The 21,552-nt window shown below is 37.6% G+C and overlaps 1 protein-coding gene, 1 long non-coding RNA gene and 1 other non-coding gene across 5 annotated transcripts; all 3 read right to left on the bottom strand.

Annotated features, from left to right (window-relative positions):
- Positions 1 to 7,216: 7,216 nt before the first annotated feature.
- Positions 7,217 to 13,142, bottom strand: c16h6orf47 (chromosome 16 C6orf47 homolog). Of its 2 annotated transcripts, none has more exons than XM_084739358.1 (4): positions 12,715 to 13,142; positions 12,316 to 12,466; positions 11,027 to 12,217; positions 7,217 to 7,614 (listed from the first exon to the last, which is right to left on the bottom strand). In XM_084739358.1, the coding sequence occupies exon 3, from the start codon at positions 11,949 to 11,951 to the stop codon at positions 11,034 to 11,036; it is 918 nt and encodes a 305-aa protein (XP_084595484.1). In that variant the 5' UTR covers positions 11,952 to 12,217; positions 12,316 to 12,466; positions 12,715 to 13,142; the 3' UTR covers positions 7,217 to 7,614; positions 11,027 to 11,033. The 2 variants fall into 2 exon arrangements, with proteins under 2 accessions (XP_084595484.1, XP_084595482.1); XM_084739356.1 differs by having other exon boundaries at positions 11,027 to 12,146.
- A 1,050-nt stretch (positions 13,143 to 14,192) lies between these two features.
- On the bottom strand, positions 14,193 to 17,012 carry LOC146312564 (uncharacterized). 2 transcript variants are annotated; one of them, XR_014772113.1, is made up of 5 exons: positions 16,651 to 17,012; positions 15,853 to 15,944; positions 15,620 to 15,658; positions 14,497 to 15,012; positions 14,193 to 14,408 (listed from the first exon to the last, which is right to left on the bottom strand). It is a non-coding gene; the product is annotated as an uncharacterized LOC146312564 (long non-coding RNA). The 2 variants fall into 2 exon arrangements; XR_014772112.1 differs by having other exon boundaries at positions 14,193 to 15,012; positions 16,651 to 17,011.
- LOC146312565 (small nucleolar RNA SNORD52) lies at positions 15,510 to 15,578 on the bottom strand. Its single transcript, XR_014772144.1, has one exon. It is a non-coding gene; the product is annotated as a small nucleolar RNA SNORD52 (small nucleolar RNA).
- Positions 17,013 to 21,552: the final 4,540 nt, after the last annotated feature.

Raw genomic sequence — 21,552 nt, 5'->3', positions numbered from 1 at the left:
TCATGGTATAATTGTAGCCAGGAATACTGATGAACCAGTGACTAGACCTTCCACATACAGCTGTCTTTACTACTATCACTTGAGACACATTCATTGCACTGAGGTGGTCTTCATTTCACTAATTGTAAGACTACAAGCACCAGTTGACTGGACTTCTCTTGAATTAGGTCAGTCACTTTAAAGGATGTGAATATTTATGCAATCACTTATTTTGCATTACATATTTTGAATTAATTGACATTACTTTGTAGAAATTTGTTTTCACTTTGACATTAAAGAGGGTTTCTTTTTTGTAATTTTTTGTGTCAGAAAAGCCAAATTATATTGACCATGATTCCATTTATGAAAGCAATAAAAAGGGAAAACATCCAAGGGGGTAAATACTTTTTATAGGTACCGTAAATCATGGCAGTTTGAGTTTATAACTCTAATGTTATCTATGATGGAATGTGTGTGTCTTTGTCACAAAGAACAGCCATGCTTTTTGGTTCTTTCATAAATTTATTATTATGACAAAATCCGCTGGGTCAAACTTCTGGTTGTATCTTTGACCACTCCTCTTGTCAGAATTGGTGCAGTTCAACTAAATTTGTTAGCTTTCTGACACAGCCTTGTTTCTTCAGCACAGTCCACAGGTTCTCGATGGGGTTTAAGTCACAACTTTAGGAAGGCCAGTCTAAAAGCTTAATTCTAGCCCGATTTAGTCATTTCTTTACCACTTTTGATGTGTGTTTGAAGTCACTGTATTGTTGGAACACCCAACTGTGTCCAAGACTCAACCTTCTGGCTGATGATTTTAGGTTTTCATGAAGAATTTGGAGGTAATCCTCCATCTTCATTATTCCATTTACTTTAAAGGCCTCACTTTCTGGTCTTTGTGGCCAAATACCTCCATGTTTGTTTGTTTCATCTAACCACAGAAGTTTCCTCCAGAAGGCTTCTTTGTCCATGTGATCAGCAGCAAATTTCAACACAGCCTTAAGGTGCCACTTTGGAAGCAAAGACTTTCTCCGTTCCTCATGTCAGTGCTCCCGCATGTGAGTTTTGAGAAGGTGGTGAAAAGTGAGTTTGGAGCCCTGAGGTGTTACATATATAAAATGTTCTTAGCTGATTGAAGGTCAGGTTTAGTTTTTTAGTCCACAGAACACTGCTGGACACAGCCATTTGCCACAGCGTCACACCACACACACCCAGTTCAGACATGCATGTGAACGTGGCTCCAAGCTAAAGATCTACAGTGAAGATTTAGGATAAAATCATGGTGTAAATAACATTTTTAGTCAACTTGGCATGTTGGGGCTTCAGGAGACTTGGATTACACAAGAAGAGCAGTATGGAGGCATTTTATGTTTTTACTCTGTTGATGTTTTTACATTTGAAAACTGGTCACCATTCACTTCCATTGTTTGGGAGAATTTTAATTTTTGGGTGATCTACACCTGTCTGATTCATAAAAAAACATAACTGAACATAAAAACTTGCCTAATCAGGCTCTGAGAAGGATGTTTTTTAACTTAAGCACCTGTCATCTATGTCTCAAATTAACTTAAATTTGACACCACCTGCCTCACAATCAGTGATTTCCTCTTGTACCTGCAGCACAGATGAGGGTTTAGTCAAGAAGAGCCATGAACCAAAAGAGAAAAGGAAACCTTTGGGAAGATCACAGTGATGGTAGAAGAGACTGAAGCCAGGACACATGTATCCTTCAGTGGACTAACAGTGGGTTGACAAACTAAGCCAAATACATAGATTGGCAGTGTGTCGCTATTAATTTCTCACACCATTACCTGATAATTCCCTCTGCATTGTTCATAAAGGTAATGTAAAGCTCACTGTAGGCATATGTGTTCCAAACTGTAGTACCCTGACAACCAGCAAAAAAATCACTCAAGTCAAGTCTAACTTTGCTTAGAAATAAGATCATCTCCATGTCAAAGTATGATTTTATAAATAACTCCTAATACATGGTTTTCTGTTGAAGTCGTACTTAAGATCAAAACTGATGTAAAGTCCTTGTTATAAATAAGGTCCCTTTACTGTGCCTCTCAGTCATTCTGCAGTAAAGGTTACTGACAAATGTCATCTAAAACTGTTCCTGGCTACTGTTCAATAATGTATAGAGTAATGCAGTTAGATGTCTCTTCTGACATACTGTACCACGCTCTCCCATCAATACCAGTCATCCTCCAACATCTACAGACCATGACCCTGTGTATTTTTCTTTTTTATTTCATTCATTAATAAAAATTCCAAACAACATGTTACTGGCTAAGGTGGGGCTTACAACCTGTGGCTCATGCAGCCACAGCCACAGCCACATTTACATTTTAATTTTCATTTATCATCACTGTAGGTCTACACTGTAAAAACTAACTTAAAGGCAACATGCTACAATAGAGTTTGAGTTTTGATCTCAATTTTTTTTTTTTTACCTGACTACAAATCTTTTGTTATAATAATTAACCTTTCTTCTTTGGATAAACTTAAATCTGTTTTTGAAACCCCCAAAAGTTATATTTTAAATATTTAAATTAACTGAAATGAAAGCGAATGATGGTTAATATATATAATATAATATTTTCAATCAAAACCATTTCATTTTCAGCCACCAAAATAATGACAAATCCAGTTCATAGACCACTGTGACAAATTTTTGAGATACCTTTTTTTTGTTATTTCTAAAACTCAAAGATTCAAGTTTATCTAAAGACATAAAGTAAATTGTCTCAGCTAAAGATTATAGACTGGCAAAACTTTTTAAAATTTATTTCAAAGCTCAAGAGTTAAAGTTGGGCTCAAAACTCAAAAATCTATTGCAGTATGTTGCCTTGAAATGTTGAGTTGTCGCAACTTTTCTTTTTTACAGTGTAAACTGTACATTCTTTAACTTTTAAAATGTGTAGCCGATACACCAAAAATATTTTGTCAACTAAATTTTGACAGTGGCTTGTCTTCTTGAGTGTCCATAAGCTCATTTTCGATGCCAAATAGAAAAAAGAAATATCCTCAGGGAAAAGAGAATTTAAAAGTTGTGGCTCCAGACAGATTTTCTTTTCTTTTATTGCCAACAATATGTCTTTATATTGTGAAGGCTGCAGATTCATAAGCTAAGATCACCATGTGTATTAGATGGTAATGTGCATGGAATAATGGAATTAAACATGACTTTTCTTGAAATGCTGATGCCAACATCAGCCAATGATTAACCCATAGTGGTCGTCCACTAAAATGTATATGATGATGTCCCTTTTGAGCTTGTTCTAATGATGGATTACCAACTGGGCAAAACAAGTAATTTCCCCATGGACCCTGTTCCCAGGCAAAAGCCTCACAGTATGGCAATTAGTTTGTGGCAATTTGATGATTGTAACTTTGATTGGGAATGTAGCTACAAACAAACTACTGTTCAACTTGTTTTCAATTAACTACAGTACAAATGCAAGATGTTTGAGGTTCAAACTGATGGACTTATTTTTTGTAAATATATGCAGTCATTTTGAATTTGATGCCTACAATACACTAAAAAAAACTGATCAAAATACAACATAAGACTGTTGAAGTTGTAGAATGCTGTTGGAACATTCCACAGGTAAACAGGTTAAATGGTAGCAGATGACAGTATCATGACTGGGTATTAAAAGAACGTCCTCAAACTGCTCAGTTGTCACACTGTTACAAATCCTCTTTAGCTGGAAACTCTTTACACTTTGTACTTTTAGTATTTTAGTGTAAAAGCATCATCCCAGCATGATCAACATGCTGTGATTGCATTGGTTTCATTTCCTTCTGACTTAAAAAGTGTGAAGTGAAAACCAAGAGAGGCAGCCAATCTGATAGAAGAACATCAGTTTTATTTAGCCAGTTGGAGCATTTTAATCTCAGTGTAGCATTGGGTTCAAAGTGGCTATAAATTAGATGTACAGTTATAGATCACAGCAGATAGCTTCGCCTCCTAACTCCTTCCAAGTTAAAATTACATCAGTGGGATCCTTCTTCCTTATTTAAGGAACCAGGACAGAGTTTCTTTAGCGACAGTGATCCTGCATTTGTTAGGTGTGTTGGCTGCTCATATAAAAATAGCATTCCTTACAATGTTAATATAACTGCAATAAAAGCTCCATATAAGCAAACAATGAATACAAGGCAACATAGAGTTGTGGACAGGGGATCATCTTCTTGGGACTGTAACTGTTGATAGCAATTTGGTGCCATATAAAAAAGCCCAAAATAGTTTGATGTTCTCTCCATGGAAGCCTGTAGCTGCCAATATTAAAATGAAACTTCAGAATCAAATTAAATTTCCATTTTCCATTTGTGTGCACATTTACTTGTGTGCAATTAAAACTGCAATTTCAAAATCCAACTGCAATGTTTCAAAATGCAACAATAAGTGACAAAACAAAGACAAATAATTAGCCTAACACCACCATAATAACCATGAAACTAAAAGTGGAAGACTTTTTTGATCTGGTAAATGATGTGAAACGTAAACTGTGCTCTGGAGTTTTTTTCCTCACAGGCCTCTTTCATGAAATCAGTTGTCAATAATTATCAAATTGATGAAAAAGGGCAACTTATATTATGTTACTTTCAGATTTAACAATAACAAAAAAATCACAAAAATAAGAGATTTTCTGTTGATCAACTAATCGATTTTTCAGCTCTAAATTTAAAAAAGTATCATCTTCACATTCAGGTTACACATTTCCAGTCAACTTGAAAATGAAATGATGACTTTACATTCATTTTCATTATTATGTCATTATGGCATTGTTAGGCTCATGAGTACACTGAAAAGTATTGATCACTCAAATTCCTCTATGAATTTATCAGTAGTTTGTGAAAATAGATCATGTGCATACAAATGGACAAATAGCCTAAATGAACTCATTTCAATATCACATTTTACAGGCTATGATACAAGTCAGGAGTGTGAGGAGTGTAAATCTTAAGCATGACAAAAATCCATAAAAACACAGGCTACTTGTGGAGAACGAGTGTGGCCTACATTCCCGATAAAAACTTTAACATTTTCAAACAAGAAATATCATGGCACAGAAAATGAAACAAGGCAAAAAAAAAAACATTAAAATGTGCTGCTGGTATAGTGTCAATTCTTACAATCTCTAAAAAACAAGCAACAATGAAAGTGCCGTGTTCTTAAGTTCACAATGAGTAACCTTAATGTAATCCAGGTACTGTATGTGGTGAAGTTTTCAGACGTGCCTCTTCCACAGGTCTCTCACTTCAATATGTGAAAATATATAAAGTACAAAACAGTTTCACCAGCAGAAATGATCAACATTTGAACATTTATAGTGGTAAACAAGTAGCAAGCATCACAGCTGAACGCTGGCCCCAGTTCCTCCATGGCTATTAGATCATCATTAGAACCCCACTGAATTCCATTCCGTTCGCTCAGGTCTCTAAATAAACATTTTATTTGGAAAAATCAAAATTTAAGATCACTGCTGCTCAGTTAAGGAGATCTTATGGCTTTGGTATGGTATATTTTTTAGTGTGTGTGTGTGTTTGTGCTTAATGAACAGGTGTGTAAACCTGTAGGTCAGCAGTGGTGGTTGCTACTTGCCCATCCCTCCTCCCAGGCCTCCCTCACCTTGAACAAATTCAGATTTTGGCTCCAGTAAAGGCACATACACATCACTATTCTGCACATGCAAAGGAATGGGAAGTTAGAGGTCTGATGTGGGTAATAAATAAATATGAAGCAGTGATCACAGATTGTAAACCGAGTGATGTTGCAGTTTGTGGTCCATGGGTGTAATATCGTACAAAACTAGTTGACCACACAGCTCTAGAACTTCTTCATTTACACAGATTTTCTAGTGATCAGCTGTATGAAGTTGAAGGTTTAAGTTGAACAAACAACAAATTCAAGTGAGTCTACCAGAGCCAGCTAGAGATTGCACTGTAAGAGGCAATGCATGCTTGAACTTGTCTGTTGTTTGAGCTTCATGTTAATTAAAGATGGGATAAATGTTTGCAAGGGAAAAGTGTAATGTACCTTAGGAGAGAAAGATGGTGGCAGAGGACAGACTCATATTCAAGCTTCAAACAGACAGACACTACAGCCTCTTGTTCACTTAAGGTGGACTTAAATAACTTTTAAAATGTATCCCACAGGGAGTGAACACAGGTTGAGGCTGCATAGACCAAACAGCAGGAGCTGCTCTCTGGCCTTGTTCACACTGCCAGCCCAAATCTGTTTTTCTGGCAAATCCAGATTGATTTTTAGAAAAGTTTGGACAGCAAAGGAAAAAAAAAACATGAAATGGGATTTCTGCTGATCCCAGCCACATTTGGAGTTGGTTTGCAATTCCAATTGGATTTCTATAGATGCCTCTCAGCTGAGGTGCTCAAATATGATTTGAAAGTGTCTTTTGGATCACTCACAATACGATACGTCATGACTACATCAAACCCAGAGCAACACAGCACATCACAGCTGCTGCTACTAGCAGAGTGGTACAAAGGCCAACAGAGGACAGTCCATAGACAGGTTCTGAAATAAATTTGTGTTTAATTTCTCCTAAATTAAGTTTGCTGGCACTTTGGAGAGGGAGACTTCTGTACACTGACTTGAGAGCACAATTGTTTGAGAAGTGTCACCAGCATGTGCAGTTACCAAGCCTATGTTGTTACCACAGCAACCAAAGCAGATAGGTTAGTGACGTCTGGACACACAAATCTGATTTGATCACTTATAAATAACAGTGTGAACAGTCTGTCTTAAAGATCTGATTTGAGAAACAAATGTGATTTGTCTGCAGCCTGAACACAGACTTAACTGCCCAAGTCTCTGTGGGGGCAGTTTCCTTGTTTGCTGTGGTCTTACAATCACTGAATTGTTCCTTTGATATTTCTTACCCTTCTGACTTGACTTTCAGCAGCTGAGATATTTCTGTAGTCTGAACTTCTGTGCCTTTGCTAAATCCTCACAGCAAATCCATCTTAAGGCTGCTCCTTTCAATACTCTAGTCTTTTCATTTAACTTTTATTTTTTGTTAGTGCAGTGGTTTGTATCAGTTTGCATTTCTTTCATCTTTGTGATGATGCCAAACATTCCACAAATTCAGGCTGTATATTTGGTTTCGAGTCTGATTGTTTTTCGTCACCCAGAATGCATCACAGGTGTTCCAAATGCATCATCTGCCCACATACCACATGACCGTCCCATGGTAATTCATAAGAAAAGCTGTCCCACAGGACAAGAACAGAAACAAGATAAAAATGCAACAGAATATTTCCTAAACACTGGGTATCTCTCTTTTTGAACAGGCATTTCTTGAACATTCATGCCCCCCATTATTTCTAACTCCGATGAAAGTAGTAGCACAACATTAAGATCAAGTGAGGACAGACCTCTACAAAATATGGATCAATAGTGTTGAATATAAAGTGACAAAAGTACAACTTCTATGAGTTTGTAATGAGTGTGCAATACAATTCTAATGTCACACTGCAGGACACAGTGGTGCAGTGAGACAGTCTCTGGGTGTCCCACTGTAGTGATGTCAGACACTTGGAGCAGGTTTCATTTAGGCGGACTCATGTTGGTGAACTCCTGAATAGACAGCAACTTCTCACCACCTGTGGAGAAGACAAAACTCTGTTCATAAACAGCTGATGTGGAAAATACAGCACCCAATCATGGCAGTGTACAGACACTGCTACTGGGCTCTGGTTGATGCAGTGCTGCTGAATTTCTGCAAACCGTACACTGTTTATACAGGATGAAATATTCAGTGCTTTGACTTGTAAAGAAAAGAATATGTTTTTAGTTTTTAAAATCCTGAAGTTCTGTGTTCCAATTAACTGATTATTAGTTTTTTTGTTGTTGTTGTTGTTGTTCTGCTGAAATAATTAAGAGAAAAGGTAGGTGTTAAAAAACTAAAAGCTAAATACAATTTCTGATGACCTTTACTTTGAAAGGGCCAAACAGAGAATGACATAACTTTTGGAGTGTGAATAGTTTCCAAAAGATAATTCTACACTATTTCAGCACAACTATTAGTATAACAACATTGCACCCTACAGGAACACAATAACATCACTAACAGCTGGTTCACACTACACATTGGAGTAGAGCAATGATGGCACTGTTGCTGAACTGCTGCAGGTCACACATACTGTGGCATGGGCAGCGTTCTTTCTACATCCAGTCTGCAGAAGAGTTTGGAGAGAAGAATAGAGCTATTTCCTGAATGCATTCAGTGATTTCGTCCTTGTTCAGAGAGGGAGGGAGGGATGAATGGATAGAGGAAGAGGAGAAAAGAAAAAGAAAAAAAAAACAGCACCCTGCATCTTTTTTTTCATGTCTGTGACATACTGCAGACAATGAAATGACTGATATATTGATATGACTGTCAGCAGAGAATTGCACGCATCACATGTAAAACTGAATATCTAGTTGAAGTGTGGCTGCAGCTGGGCCTGCACAAGCTGTCTGGACACTCTAACCTGTTACTATGGGCACTAAAATAAAAACCAACAGTTAATGCCATGCACAAGCACTGCTCAAATGTGTAGTGTGACCAGCTGTAAGACAAAGTACAAGTCCAACAGTTCAAGAAACAGCAGCAGAGATGATCAGCCAGGATGGAAACAAACCTCCGAAACAGTGAAACTTCACTCAAGAAGAAAACAAAGGTAAAACGAAAAATTACGACCCATGTGTGTGTAACATCCATCAGCATTTACACTTCCTGCTTCAGCTTTGACCTTCTGTACTGTACTTCTGTGGATGCAGTTTTGCTGTGCAATGAAGGACTATGACCACTATTTCAAGATTTCTTGCTCAGATCATTTAGATAAACTGCTGGGTTGTTTCCGACCTGTCTGATCCTCTGACTGCTCATGTTTCTTGAGCTGTCAGGCTTTGTTGTGGAAAGTGACTGTGTTTCCTCCTTGGTACTTATATCAACAAATTGTACTCCATTATCTCTTATGGATGGTTAATGGTTGTTTCCAGATAATGGACACTGATGGTACACTTCTCTGTGAGCAGATAATTATGAGCTGTGGAGCAGAGGCAGATCAGAGGCCTCTGGCAAGTAAACTTAATTATCTGTGCCTCCCAGAAGAATCCTTCTATTCTCCATCGCTGGTTCCAGCAGGATTCACACCACTCACAATGTCACACTACTTTTTCTATGGCAACAGGATCAAAATAGATCCAAAATGGCCTTACACTTTGGCTACATTTCCACACGTGGAGAAGATGTGCTCTTCTTACAGCATCTGAATTTGAAACACTTAAACAGTCACACATAAAGACTGGTGTCTATCAGTTAATGTTAATAAATACAGTGGGGTCCAGACGTCCAAGGCCACATTGAAAATGATTCAATCATTACTGATGACTTAATGTGTCAGTAGCTTTTTTTCTCCTGCAGTGGTGCTGCTGGAACTATTTTTAACTATTTTACATAGAGTTGCTTAGTTTATATGTATTGTATGAAATGATCATATGGTTTGAACTTCAGATCTGAATTTGCAAAGTAACTAGTGCCAGTGCTATAACCCAGTTGACACAGGATTTTGGACAAAGATATTGATATTTGGGAGTTCAAAAAACTCAACATTATATCAAGATACTAATTTCTTAAATAATATCAAGATTCTACAAGTACCACTGGTGGTACCTAAGCTCTCTCTAGTGGTATGCATGACAAATTTAAAAACAAAAATACTATCAAAATAGTACAACATTTTGAATGAAAATACCTAAAATATGAAATCACTGTCGTCTTTCCTGTATATTTGTTTCAATATCAGCCTGCTACAGAGTTACAATCATAGTGCACATATAAGTCATTCATGATAACTGGTAGTTATAAGCTAAACTGTTACAGACAGACAGTAAAGCAAAATGAAGACACAAAACAGGAGCACAACTGCAAGTGGCTAGTTAGGAAGCTCCAGTAAAATGTCCACAGCACAGTAACATAGTACTTGCAGAGCACAATATTTTGTGAGGTAGTACATGCCGTAAAAACACTGACATAAACAATCTTGATATGGATGCCTCAGATTAATTGTAACCCAGGTATTTTTTACTGCTGGAAAAATAACATATCAGTGCTCTCTGGTGGACTATTGGAAACACATTTCCTAAATTACCTCCAACTTTGTTTGGCATTTTTTTTACTGCAATTTTTTTAAATCAGCAGACATATACACAGACATATTTGCAATGTGCTAATTTTTGCCAATTTATCAGCCTGGCCAATTCAACAATCTTGCACTAAGTTAAGTCTAAGTGTGATGACCCCTGTCATTTGGTGCAGGGTGACTGGATGAGTGACAGCTGTCAGATAAATGTAGTGCACTACAGCACAGTATTTACAACGTAGTGAAATAGAGTTATAATGTAGCACTACATGGAAACTCGATTCAGAATCAAGTATCTCAAAACTGTACGTATGTACAGTACTTGAGTGAATGTACTTAGTTACATTCCACAAATCTCTATTAGTTCAGAAAGAACTATAAAACCCACCAGATAAACACATACAGTCAAAAAAGCAACTGGAATTTTGGAAAAACATATTTAAAATATTATCACTACTATGGATGCAGAGTGTTTCAGGTCATGATAAAAGGCCTGCAGCCTATGAGCAGGGCTCATCCAGCTTTATTATGCATCCTGGAGGTATGAGGTTCACCCAAACTGGAATGAAGTGCCTGCAGACTTTCACCTAGTCTAACCAAAGTCAAGACGTAGCTTGCAGCAACTGAGCTGCTGACAGCCTGCATCAACAATACTACAGCTTCAGCTGTCTGTCTTTGTTGTTGTTAGTTAAGCAGGTTTTCATAGGGATGCAACTCTTTAAGGGTTTTTGGTTTAGGAGTTTTTGTAATTCCAACTCAATTATTGAAGTCATTAAAAACAATACTCTAATGGAACCTGTCAGAGAAAAAAAAATCCAAATTTGAAGGTAAAAAGGTTACCAGAAGGTAAAATGAAACCTCAACACATCAGAGGAGTAGAGGAACTTACCTCAAGTTTAACTTGTCTTCACTTTGTCCTTAACAGACACAAGCTTTTCTTTCTGTTCCCTACTGTTTTTCATTTCATCAGTCTCCTTGCCTTCCTCATTCTTGCCTTCTTTTTCTTCCTCCATGCCAAGGATCACGCTCTGTCGAACACTGACAGAGATGACTAATGCCTGGATGATGCCATAGATCAGAGCAAACTGAGGGAGATACTCCTGGATCAACCAGAGTAATCCTGCCATTCCAATTGTGGAAACAAAAAACATGGCCATACCATGAAACCACAGCCTCAGCGCTCCCTGGACCCCCAACACCTCCAAGATCAGCTTGGCAGGGGGGGAAACAGTCCACAGGAAGCCAACCACAAAAAGGTCAAACAGGTGCCGGAGGAAGTTGAAGCAGATCTCATGGTGCTCTGGTAGGATTTCCACCTTCCAGCTGTCCGCAAAGAGTCGAAAAGGTGATGTCAACTGAGAAGGAGGTGTAGGAGAGGGGGGTGGTGTTCCGTAGTCAGAAAAGTCCCCATCAACATCACAGTCCCACTTATCTCCACTCCGACCATCACCTTTCCTTCGTATTGGCCCACTTGTCTGTGTTTTTCTTGGCCATGAAAGGTAAGAAGTTGGGAGATATTTCCACCACCTAGAAACTTGCTCTGATTTTGCCTCCGTCTCCTGTTTCCCTGCTCCAAGATCTTCAATTTCCATGGGCTGAAGCTTCTCCTGTGCCTCCCAATACTCCTCTGCTGAACTGCTTTGGTCACTTTGATGTCTCCACCCTCCCCAGATCCAAGAGGTCCACCCTCTGAGGCCCCAGCCTCCACTTCCTTGTTTCTGGCCCTCAGCTATCACCTTCACGGTGTTCTCTGACACCCCACTGCTGCCCCATGAGCGGGCCCACCCCCATGCTCTGCCCAACACAGCTGTCATGCTTCCTCACTGAGCTGGTTGGAGTTGTAATAAAAGCAGCAGAGTTCTCTCTCTCCTCTTGCTTCAGTTGGCCTGGCAGCTCTGTGAGTTTACTGTAAAAGCATGCATGCACTGCCAGTTCAGCTGAGAAGTTGTAATACTTGTTCACAAGGACTCAGGCCTGGGCAAACTGCTGTCCTCAGGTCATAGACACACCTGTGGGTGTGTTTGAACAGTTAGTCAGAAAACAGGGGTGATCTCTTCTTACAAGACTTTTGATGTCTTTGCTGAAATGAATACATCCACAAGTCAATCTTTTCGTCTACATGTCTCTGATTAAAGCTGGCAACCTCTGCTGCTGCCAAGGCTGCGTTCAATAACTCACCATCATCTTCATATGTGCTTCAGAAGCACGTTAGCAACAGGGGACTGGGTTGAGTTGGACCAGATGACAAACAACTCACGTTAACGTTGCTGCTTGACAAACTTGTTTAACTGTCTCAGTGACCTGAAACACCTTCCTTCATACGTCATGCCTGTGGAAAAAAGAAGAAACATTTAGTTGGTTTAACGTGAAATTTTCTTCCAGCTCCACGTCAACATCGCAGCCAGTTAGCTAACCTGATGTTAACAGCTAACCTGCAGCTTTGACTAAACACCAGGACTGGTTAGCAGCGAATGTCAGCTGGTTTAACGTTTATAACACATTTCGAGAAAACATTTTTGGACTTTTTTGCGTCTCTAAAGTACGGTAGCTGACTAATGATAACGGAGAAACGCTCACCTTCAGGGACGTTAGATTAGCTTCAGTTTGTGTGTCAGAACAGAGGTAGGTAGCGTTAGCTCGCCCTGTTAGCATCCAATAGCGCGACACACACCAAGTTCCTAAACTTGTGATGCCGTGTTGTAAAACACACGGGTTTCAACACTCAGGTTCAGACACAGCTGGTTGACCGCGGGTTCTAGTACCAGTTCTGCTGACCAGCGGAGAACAAGGGACAGGTTCTACTGTCAGGTCGAATGAACGTTCACCTCAGTACTGTGTAGAACAAAGAACGCGGACTACCGGTTCACTGTCGACCTTCAAAATAAAACCAGCTGCGCTTCATGCGAGTCTGAACTATTTGTCTCTTCTAAACAAATCTTGTAACACACTAAGATTCACGTTACTAATATTCATTCCGCGAGCAGACTTGTGTAAGCATAGTTCTAACCACTTTAGTTTACCCCCACAGCAGCATTACAGTTATACAGTATGTATCTTTAACTGTATATGACATGGGTGCGGTCTCAAACTTGACACATAGTTTATTTTGGAAACATGCAATCAGATGGTTTCACTGCAATTTAATGGACACGTGTAAAAAACGCTCATTTTAAACTTACAGGCCTCCTTATGTAACCACTGAGTTAAATTAGAAATGTTTCAGCAGATTGGCCCCTTTTGTGGCATGTGTATGCACTCTGCCTTCACCCTTTTACGACCAACTGTCCCTTAAAATACTCATTCACAAACACTGGATCGTGACCCACAGGTGGGTCATGGGAGATTTCAACTGGATCACCAAATTAGTAAGATTATTAATGAAATTCTGTAAAATTAAACATTTATATTGAGAGTACACCTTCCCTGAAGCATTTAAATGCATACATTCTGTCAATGACGAGACAAAAAAAACCTCATGTACTTTAGATACATTTGAATCTTAATTTTAGAACCCCCAAAAATGTATTTAAAAAAATAAATAATTAAATGTAGTTTCTAACCTTCAAAGATTCAAAATAAATGAATAATGATAGCCTGTTGATGGAATCTAAAGACATTTCACAATTGCAAAGTGTTTAACAAATATATGCCTAAGATAAATGATGCTAAAATGGCAGTAAAAATGGTAAGGGATGTTTACGCACTGATGAACTCTTCCCAAGATTAATTCAGTCTTCATGGTCTGTCATTAAGGTCCTCAAAAGTATTATTTATTGCATGACTGGTGCATTCATATGAAAGTAGCTTTATTGAGCTGATCAGACTGATTATGACTAACAAATTGTTAATTTTTTTATCTACAGCAATAAATTTTTAGTTGCTCATGTGTAAAAACAATCTGCAAGGGAACTACAACTGTCAGATAAATTCAGGAGACCACAAATACTTCACTACCACAACGATTCTACCTCAAGCCCTAACACATCACATGTCCCAAACCAGCATTTTATGTTGAGATTCATTTTATTATAATCAACCTCTCAATGAAACAAGTCTTTGTGTTGTCAGCCATTTATTTGAAACTTCCTTAAATACATGTTCATGTTAAATTTACAGTCATTTTAACAGTGACGGGCTTTGTACAAAGACAGGAAACAAGAGCCCATTTCCTTAATGATGGGTGTATCCAAACATACAAATGTTTTTATTTCATGGATGACTTCATATTGATCTTTGAGGCTCGTAGCAGTCCAACTCTCAAGATGCAGCACCTGTGAAGGGACAGGAAATCTCAGCACTTTGACTTCAGTTGCCTCAAACAAGCCTGTTAAGAAACTGAACAATGTCCCATCAACCAACCTGCTCCATCCACCGAGTCTTTAATTTCATCCAGTCTTACCTGTGAAAATAGAAGTGTGATTAGTGATTTCATCACCACTAATCACCGTTTCCACTAATTCTTCTACACAGTCTGAGTGTCTCAGTGCGCTGCGAGAAGACTTCAGTGAACATCAGTAGAACCGAATAACTGAATCATCATTGACCAAACTCAGACATAAGAGCGACAGGGCAAAAGTCTTTATAAGCCCCATCTGGATGGTTTTGAGTCAGGACTTGCTAATTTCAATGACACTCTAAAGGGCTTTTTGCCCAGTACAGACCCAGACACTTGACAGTCATCTCATAACCATCTTGTCCAGGTTCGTTACAAAAGTGCACCTCCAATACCAATGGTGACTTCACATGATGTAAACCCCAGACCTAACCCTACACCAAAAAAAAATTAAAGCCATCCCAATGGGGCTTTACTTTGAGGAGTTTGTACTTACAGCTGTAGAAAAATCATGCTGACTCCTTTCTGTCTGTGTGGATGAACTGCAAGACAAATTAGGCAAACTTAGATCAATACCATCACATGCCAAAACAACAAAATCAGGGACCACACCAGTGTGTGCTCATGTTTCAGCCCATTTACTACAGTGACTTTGAAAAGAAACTGTCAGAATGACAACTGTTAAGTTAAGTCTTGATAACAGCATCATTTACCTCTACTGACATGAAGTGGCAGTAGAAATCAGATCCTATAAACTCAGTGACTACCCAACTTGTCTGCATGTCTAAATTACCCTTTGAAGCAATCCAATTAATGTTCATTACTGTCTAAAACACTGAAGTGATGCAGCACAACTGAAAAAAGACATGATTTAATAATTGAGCAAAGATTCTAAGGTTTCAAGAACTTGCAAATTCATGTGGTGTTGTAGCTGTGTTGAGGCAGTAAAAGCTACAAAGCATGTTTTGCAAAAATGCCGAAAGTGTACATGATTTGCAGTAAATGGGCATAAACAGACCATATCACTGGTGTGGTTTTGTGGTCAGTGCACTGTGAAGACAACTTCATGCTTTTCTCAGAGACTCTAGTCTATTAAATCATCATTCCACTTAAAAAGCACAAAACAGAGGCTTTTGGATCCAGACTTACCCAGAGGACAGTCTCCATCTAGTGGCCTGATTTTAACACCTGGGGAGAACAGAGAGAACAGTGTTAAACCAGTTCTAATCTGTGCCGACTGCATTGAAAATTGGTAATATGCATGTTCAGTGCACTGTGAAAGAGCTTCATGGTATAATCAGAGACTCTAGTCTTATGAATCATCATAGTAGCATGCTGTTTTCTCAGCGTAGCATTCTGTGCCATCCCATCATGACACTCACCATCACCTCCTGGACACTGCTGCAACAACCTGTAGTGTGATCCTCAAACAGCAGAGTAGGTCACCTCCATGACACGGTCAAGTTGCTGTATGCTGTAATTAACATTAAGTGTTAGTTCCATTAAGTCTCAGGAGCACATATATAATACATTTAAATATTTATCTGCACCAGATGTTTTAATTAAATTCCAACATCTTTGGGAAGATACTTTTTACAACTGTAGAAACTTGAGTATGATCAGGTCCTTGTCAATAGCTCTTATTAAGGAGAGCTCAGTGATCTGAGGATTTAAATCCCACAATTACACATTTCACATGTTTAAAGCTACTTCACTTTATTTGAATACTGACCCCATCATGTAGTCCATGGAGACTGAATTTAGACACATTTTCCTTTGCAGTTCTAAAATCTTGGCCATTTTAAAGCTGCTATTACAGCTAGTTCTACTTTTACACATATTTTTCCTGTACATTTATAATTTTCTGGTAGCATTCATAATTTCATTCTACCAAAGTAGGATTACAAAGAACTTGAATTCTGATTTTAAAGGCCCACCAAGGGTGCCGCAAGACTTGGGTAGCAGTTTTAGATCAGATACTGTGTAAAAGACTGCAATTACACAACATCAATTTGTTATTATGCATTGTACGAAGACACTGTGGCATTATTCATCCCTATGAGTTTAGACTAAAATCTAGATAAAATGGAAAAAGTACTTTCTCAAAAACTGTAGTTGTTAAAGGTGCATTTTTCAGTCTGAACCGTTTAAAAACCCAGGTCACCACTTAACCTACTCACTTTTCATCCATCTGCACATTTTGTTCCTCTGGAGTTCCTTGGACACTCAGTTTTCAGTTTTGCAGATTCAACGAGGAGACTCATTCTGCGGCCTGTTGAGAATGAAGAGCTCAGAAGTTGTTCCTCCATTACGGTGTGGTCTGACTACCACACCACGTGCTGAGCACTAACCACTGCAGACGCAGATGTTCGTCTTATTTCACTCGATGACTAGCGTCACTGTACACGTCTTAAAACTAGACTCAAAACGTAGAATATTCACCTTCCATTGTCTCCTAGAAGGTAGTTTTTCTTGACAAATCCTGACGACTTCACGTTCACCTCCATTCTCCTAGAGAGCCGTTGAAGCAGAGGCTGAAATATTCGCCGCCCATGGTTTATATAGGCGGGTCCTTCACTGCAGTGCGCTTTTGATGTCCTGAATACTGCCTGCCCAAAAATGACCCGTCTCAAAAATGATAGTACAGTAGTCCAGGATGAATTTTATGACAAATGTCCCTCCAAATTCTCTGCAAGTCACCCAAATTCTACATTTACTATTTTTTGTGATGAACAAAGTCTAACTGATGCATGGAGATATCTAAATCCAGGAATATGTAAATACTCATGGTTCAGTTCAAATCATAAATCCAGAATTGACCACTGGCTGATTGCAAACCACTTGTTATGTTATGACATCAGCTGTGACATTTCTGCTGCTCCGCTGACTGACCAAAGTGTGATTTATTTGTCTATGAAACCTAAAAACAAAGGAACACATTCAAATAAATACTGGAAGTTTAACTCCAGTCTGCTTAAAAACAATGATTATTGCCAAATGATTAAATCTTTGATTACTGACATTAGGAACTGTGAAGAACTAACAACATCCGTTAAGAAATGGGAGTTCCTCAAGTATAAAATATGCCAACTCACAATTTCATTCAGCAAGAACTATAAAAAAAGAACTTCAAGTGAAGGAACTGGACATTATAAAACAGTTAAATACATACTGGAATAAACCCGATCTTTCTGAAGAAGACAAACAGAAAATACTGGCCCTTCAACCTAAATTAGATGAAATTTATACACAAAGAGCACAATGAGCCTTTATTAGATCTACGGCCAAATGGATAGATTAGGGAGAGAAGAACTCAGCATATTTTTGTGGTCTTGAAAAAAGAAGACAGGTTAAAAATAGTATTAAATCCTTGTTAACTGACAATAAAGAAATTACAGACAAAAAAAAAAATCTCCTCAGAGATCCACAACTAATAAATAATAAATCTATAGCCAGCTCTATAGTTCCCAATTCTCTAATGAGGGCTGTCAAACTTTCCTAAAGGATATAGCTAAATATATTCCCCAAGTGGAGGATAGCTTCAAATTGACGTGTGATAATCCAATAACATTTGAAGAACTTGATGCAGTAATTGGTCGTCTTTCTCTTAACAAAGCCCCAGGCTCAGATGGCCTCAGGAAGCTTTTACAAACACTTCTGGGAAGATATAAGAGAGCTGCTTCTTCAAGTTTTCTTGGAAATATTTGAAACTCGTATCTTCCCACCCACAATGAGACAAGGAACTATTGTCTCAACCCCAAAACCTGGTAAAGACCCCCAGAATTATTGAAAACAGAAGACCAATCACTCTCAGGAATTGAGATAACAAACTACTAATTTACATTTTCACAGCTCATCTTCAGAATGGAATATCTGATCTTATTGCAGAAACACAGTCTGGCTTCTTAAAAGGAAGATCAGTTCACAATAATATCAGGCTTATAATGGACATTATTGAATACAGAAATCAAATCAAAGATGATGGTTTCATTCACTTTTTGGATTTCTATAAAGCCTTTGATTCAGTGGAGCATCCTTTCATTCTCTCAGTACTGGAACACTTTAATTTTGGAATTAAATTTAGAACATCTGTCAGTGGACTCTATCAAAATATTAACAACTGTACAAAAAACAAAACAAAAACCGTACAACCCCTAGCTTTTAGGTTAATGTTGGAATTCCTCAAGGTTGTCCTATTTTGCCATACTTGTTCATCTTAGTCACAGACATTCAGACGTTACAGTACAGACATTCTCATCAGCCAGCTAACCGATGACACAACATTATAATTAAAAAATAGACATCAAATTCCGGTAGCCATTAAAAAAATAAAAAAAATTCTCCAAAGCATTAGGACTAACTTTAAACATAAAAAGAAATGTGTGAATGTATATATGTATACCCATTATTAGGTAGTAAATACCCTGGGCTTGCCCTCATCTTTGTCCCCTAGTTTAATTTGACTTGTTCTTTTTTCTTTCTTTTTTAAATTCTTTTTTTGTTTGTTTGTTTTTTTTTGTTTGTTTGTTTTTGTTTTTGTTTAATTCTTTTGTTTTCACACTTCTACTTTGTTATGTGAAATAACAGCACAAGAGAAATGTATCTGCACCATGTCAACACAAAATACCCAACAGCAAGAGAGTACGTTTCACTCTTGGTGCATAAAAAAAAAATAAAATCTAGACTGTGATTATTTTAATATGATATACAATACAATTATATAAGATATAGATAATATAAAATATAAAACAGGCCTAAAAAAACATAACCCCCCCCCAAAACAATAAAATGTCTATCCTGGGATTTGAATATGCTACACAGACAGTTTCCACTATTAATGGGCTATGTTGCTTAACTGGTGAGATAAGATTTATATGTTTCTTAAGTTATAGATTGTTAGATTAGAACATCATCTATAAACCATTTTAGATTTTAAAATTGATTATATTTATTATTATTACTGTTATTATTATTATTATTATTATTATTATTATTAGTAGTAGTAGTAGTAGTCATACATTATTTGAACTATGAAGTATTAATAAAAATAAATATATGTAATAATTAATATATTTAATAAATACATAAATACAGATATTAAATAGTATGTATCATAACTATTTCTTTTCATGGACCCCCTGGCAGAGTGAAATGGACCCCTGTGAGTCCCTGGACCCCTATTTGAGAACCAATAGGTGCGTTGGAGATGAGCCAGGCCTGCGTAGAATTAATCAGTGGTGGTCGGTGCACAATGCATGCCGGTTAGATTTGTGTTTTATGTATATATGTATATATATATATACACTATTAATTAATTAATAAATATTTCTTATTTGTAATGTATATATACATATATATATATATACACATAATAAACATATTAGAGAATGTTTCTATAATGCTAGGAAAATAACACATTATTTTAAGTCTCTTAAATTGATTACAAATAAGAAATGTATATCAATGATTGATATTCACTCAGAGGTTTTCAACTAATAAGTTGTCACAAATACAATTCTCATTATATACAAGAATATTATTATGAAGTCTGTCACATCAGGTTTTTTTCTTTCTTTCCTTCTTTCTTTCTTTCTTTCTCTTTTTTCCTTTATATATTATATATATTATATATTATATATTGGCACAAGGCGTGGCTTGTTCCTTTTAGGGTACATTTATTATCAATGTCACGGAATCTTGAAATATATGTGTCAGATGGACATATGTCGTGTAGTATTATTAAATGTAATTCTCTGACTTTGTTTGTGATACAAAATCTAAAAGGAACAAGCCACACCTTGTGCCAATTGATATTTACAAAAAGAGCATTCCAAAAAAACTTCCCTCATGGTGTTATTTTCCTAGCATTATAGAAATATTCTCTAATATGGTTTATTAGTGCATTTTTTACTCAAGATGTCAATACCGTTTATATAAAGAGTGTTATTTTGTGTGCAGAGATATTGTTTCTCTTTTGGTTTCGTTTCTCAAAAGCAAAAAAGTAGCTAGAATTTCTTTCACCTAGTTCCAGCCATTTTGCTCTTGACCTTATAAAAGCTCCTTTAGCCATGTTAATATGCACTGTCTGTTTCCTCCTTTAGTCTTTTCAATTTAGTTTCTTCATTCTCTGATAGATTACGTTTCTTCATTAATGTGTTTAATGTGTTTTTCGACAAGTTGACAGGCTCTGATTGGCTCATAATTTTGACAACAAACACCGCGTGTTGTTGTATAAAATACAAATTTTCTGTGTAATTGTAATATTTAATGTTGGACATATCAGTCTCCTGTTGTGCAATGAAGTTTTAATCTGTCAGCAAGCAGATATTTTGTGTCTGATAATAATAAGGGTTATATATATATGACTTATCAAAAGAACAGTTTAGTGCTTTACAGGGCAGATAAAAGAACAGATGTTACATGAGGAGGAAAAGGAGGATCTCTTCTACTTCAACTTCAATCAGCGATCAAGAACGCACTTTATTTTTTCAGCTATGATCATGATCTGCAGACTACAGGTAACCTACAGGTGATCTAACAGGGTGTTCGTGTCTCCTCCTCTACTCTCTCGTAAGTCTGTTGAAAGCTGACCGACTTGACTGCAGACTTTCGTCGCCACCTCCTGCTGTGGCCGCCTGATCTCGTCTACTCTCCAGGCGAGGCGCAGTTCATTTCGAACGTACCTATTGTTTAACTACTTTTCGTGTCGAGAAGGGGACCCCTGATTTGCCAAACTCTCGCGTGATTTGTACGCGTTGTGTGCTTATTGTGCACGTGGTACAAACTATATGTTTTATAGTGTGACTGTTGCTGTGGTTAGGATCTGTGTTCAATTAGAGTCAACAGATAGTTTGTAAGGATTAGGGAAATATCATGTTTTCGGTTAAAATCACAATTCTCGCGAGATATCTCGCGTGTCTGAACTTCCTCGAACTACCCATCACCAGCCCTTTCATGGTTGCCAGGTTGTTTTGCGTTGGACGGGAAAGCTGCATTTGCTGCACTATCGTCTTCTACGGGTTTTGTAATTCGTATCTGGCAACATACAAGCATACGGAAGCCACTCTCACTGCTGTCGTCAC

Source organism: Lutjanus erythropterus, chromosome 16 (assembly GCF_056507025.1).
Source record: "Lutjanus erythropterus isolate fLutEry1 chromosome 16, fLutEry1.hap2, whole genome shotgun sequence".
NCBI classification, from domain to species: Eukaryota; Metazoa; Chordata; class Actinopteri; order Lutjaniformes; family Lutjanidae; genus Lutjanus; species Lutjanus erythropterus.
Note: the sequence above shows the minus strand (reverse complement) of the source record. Positions and strands in the feature narration are given on the sequence as shown.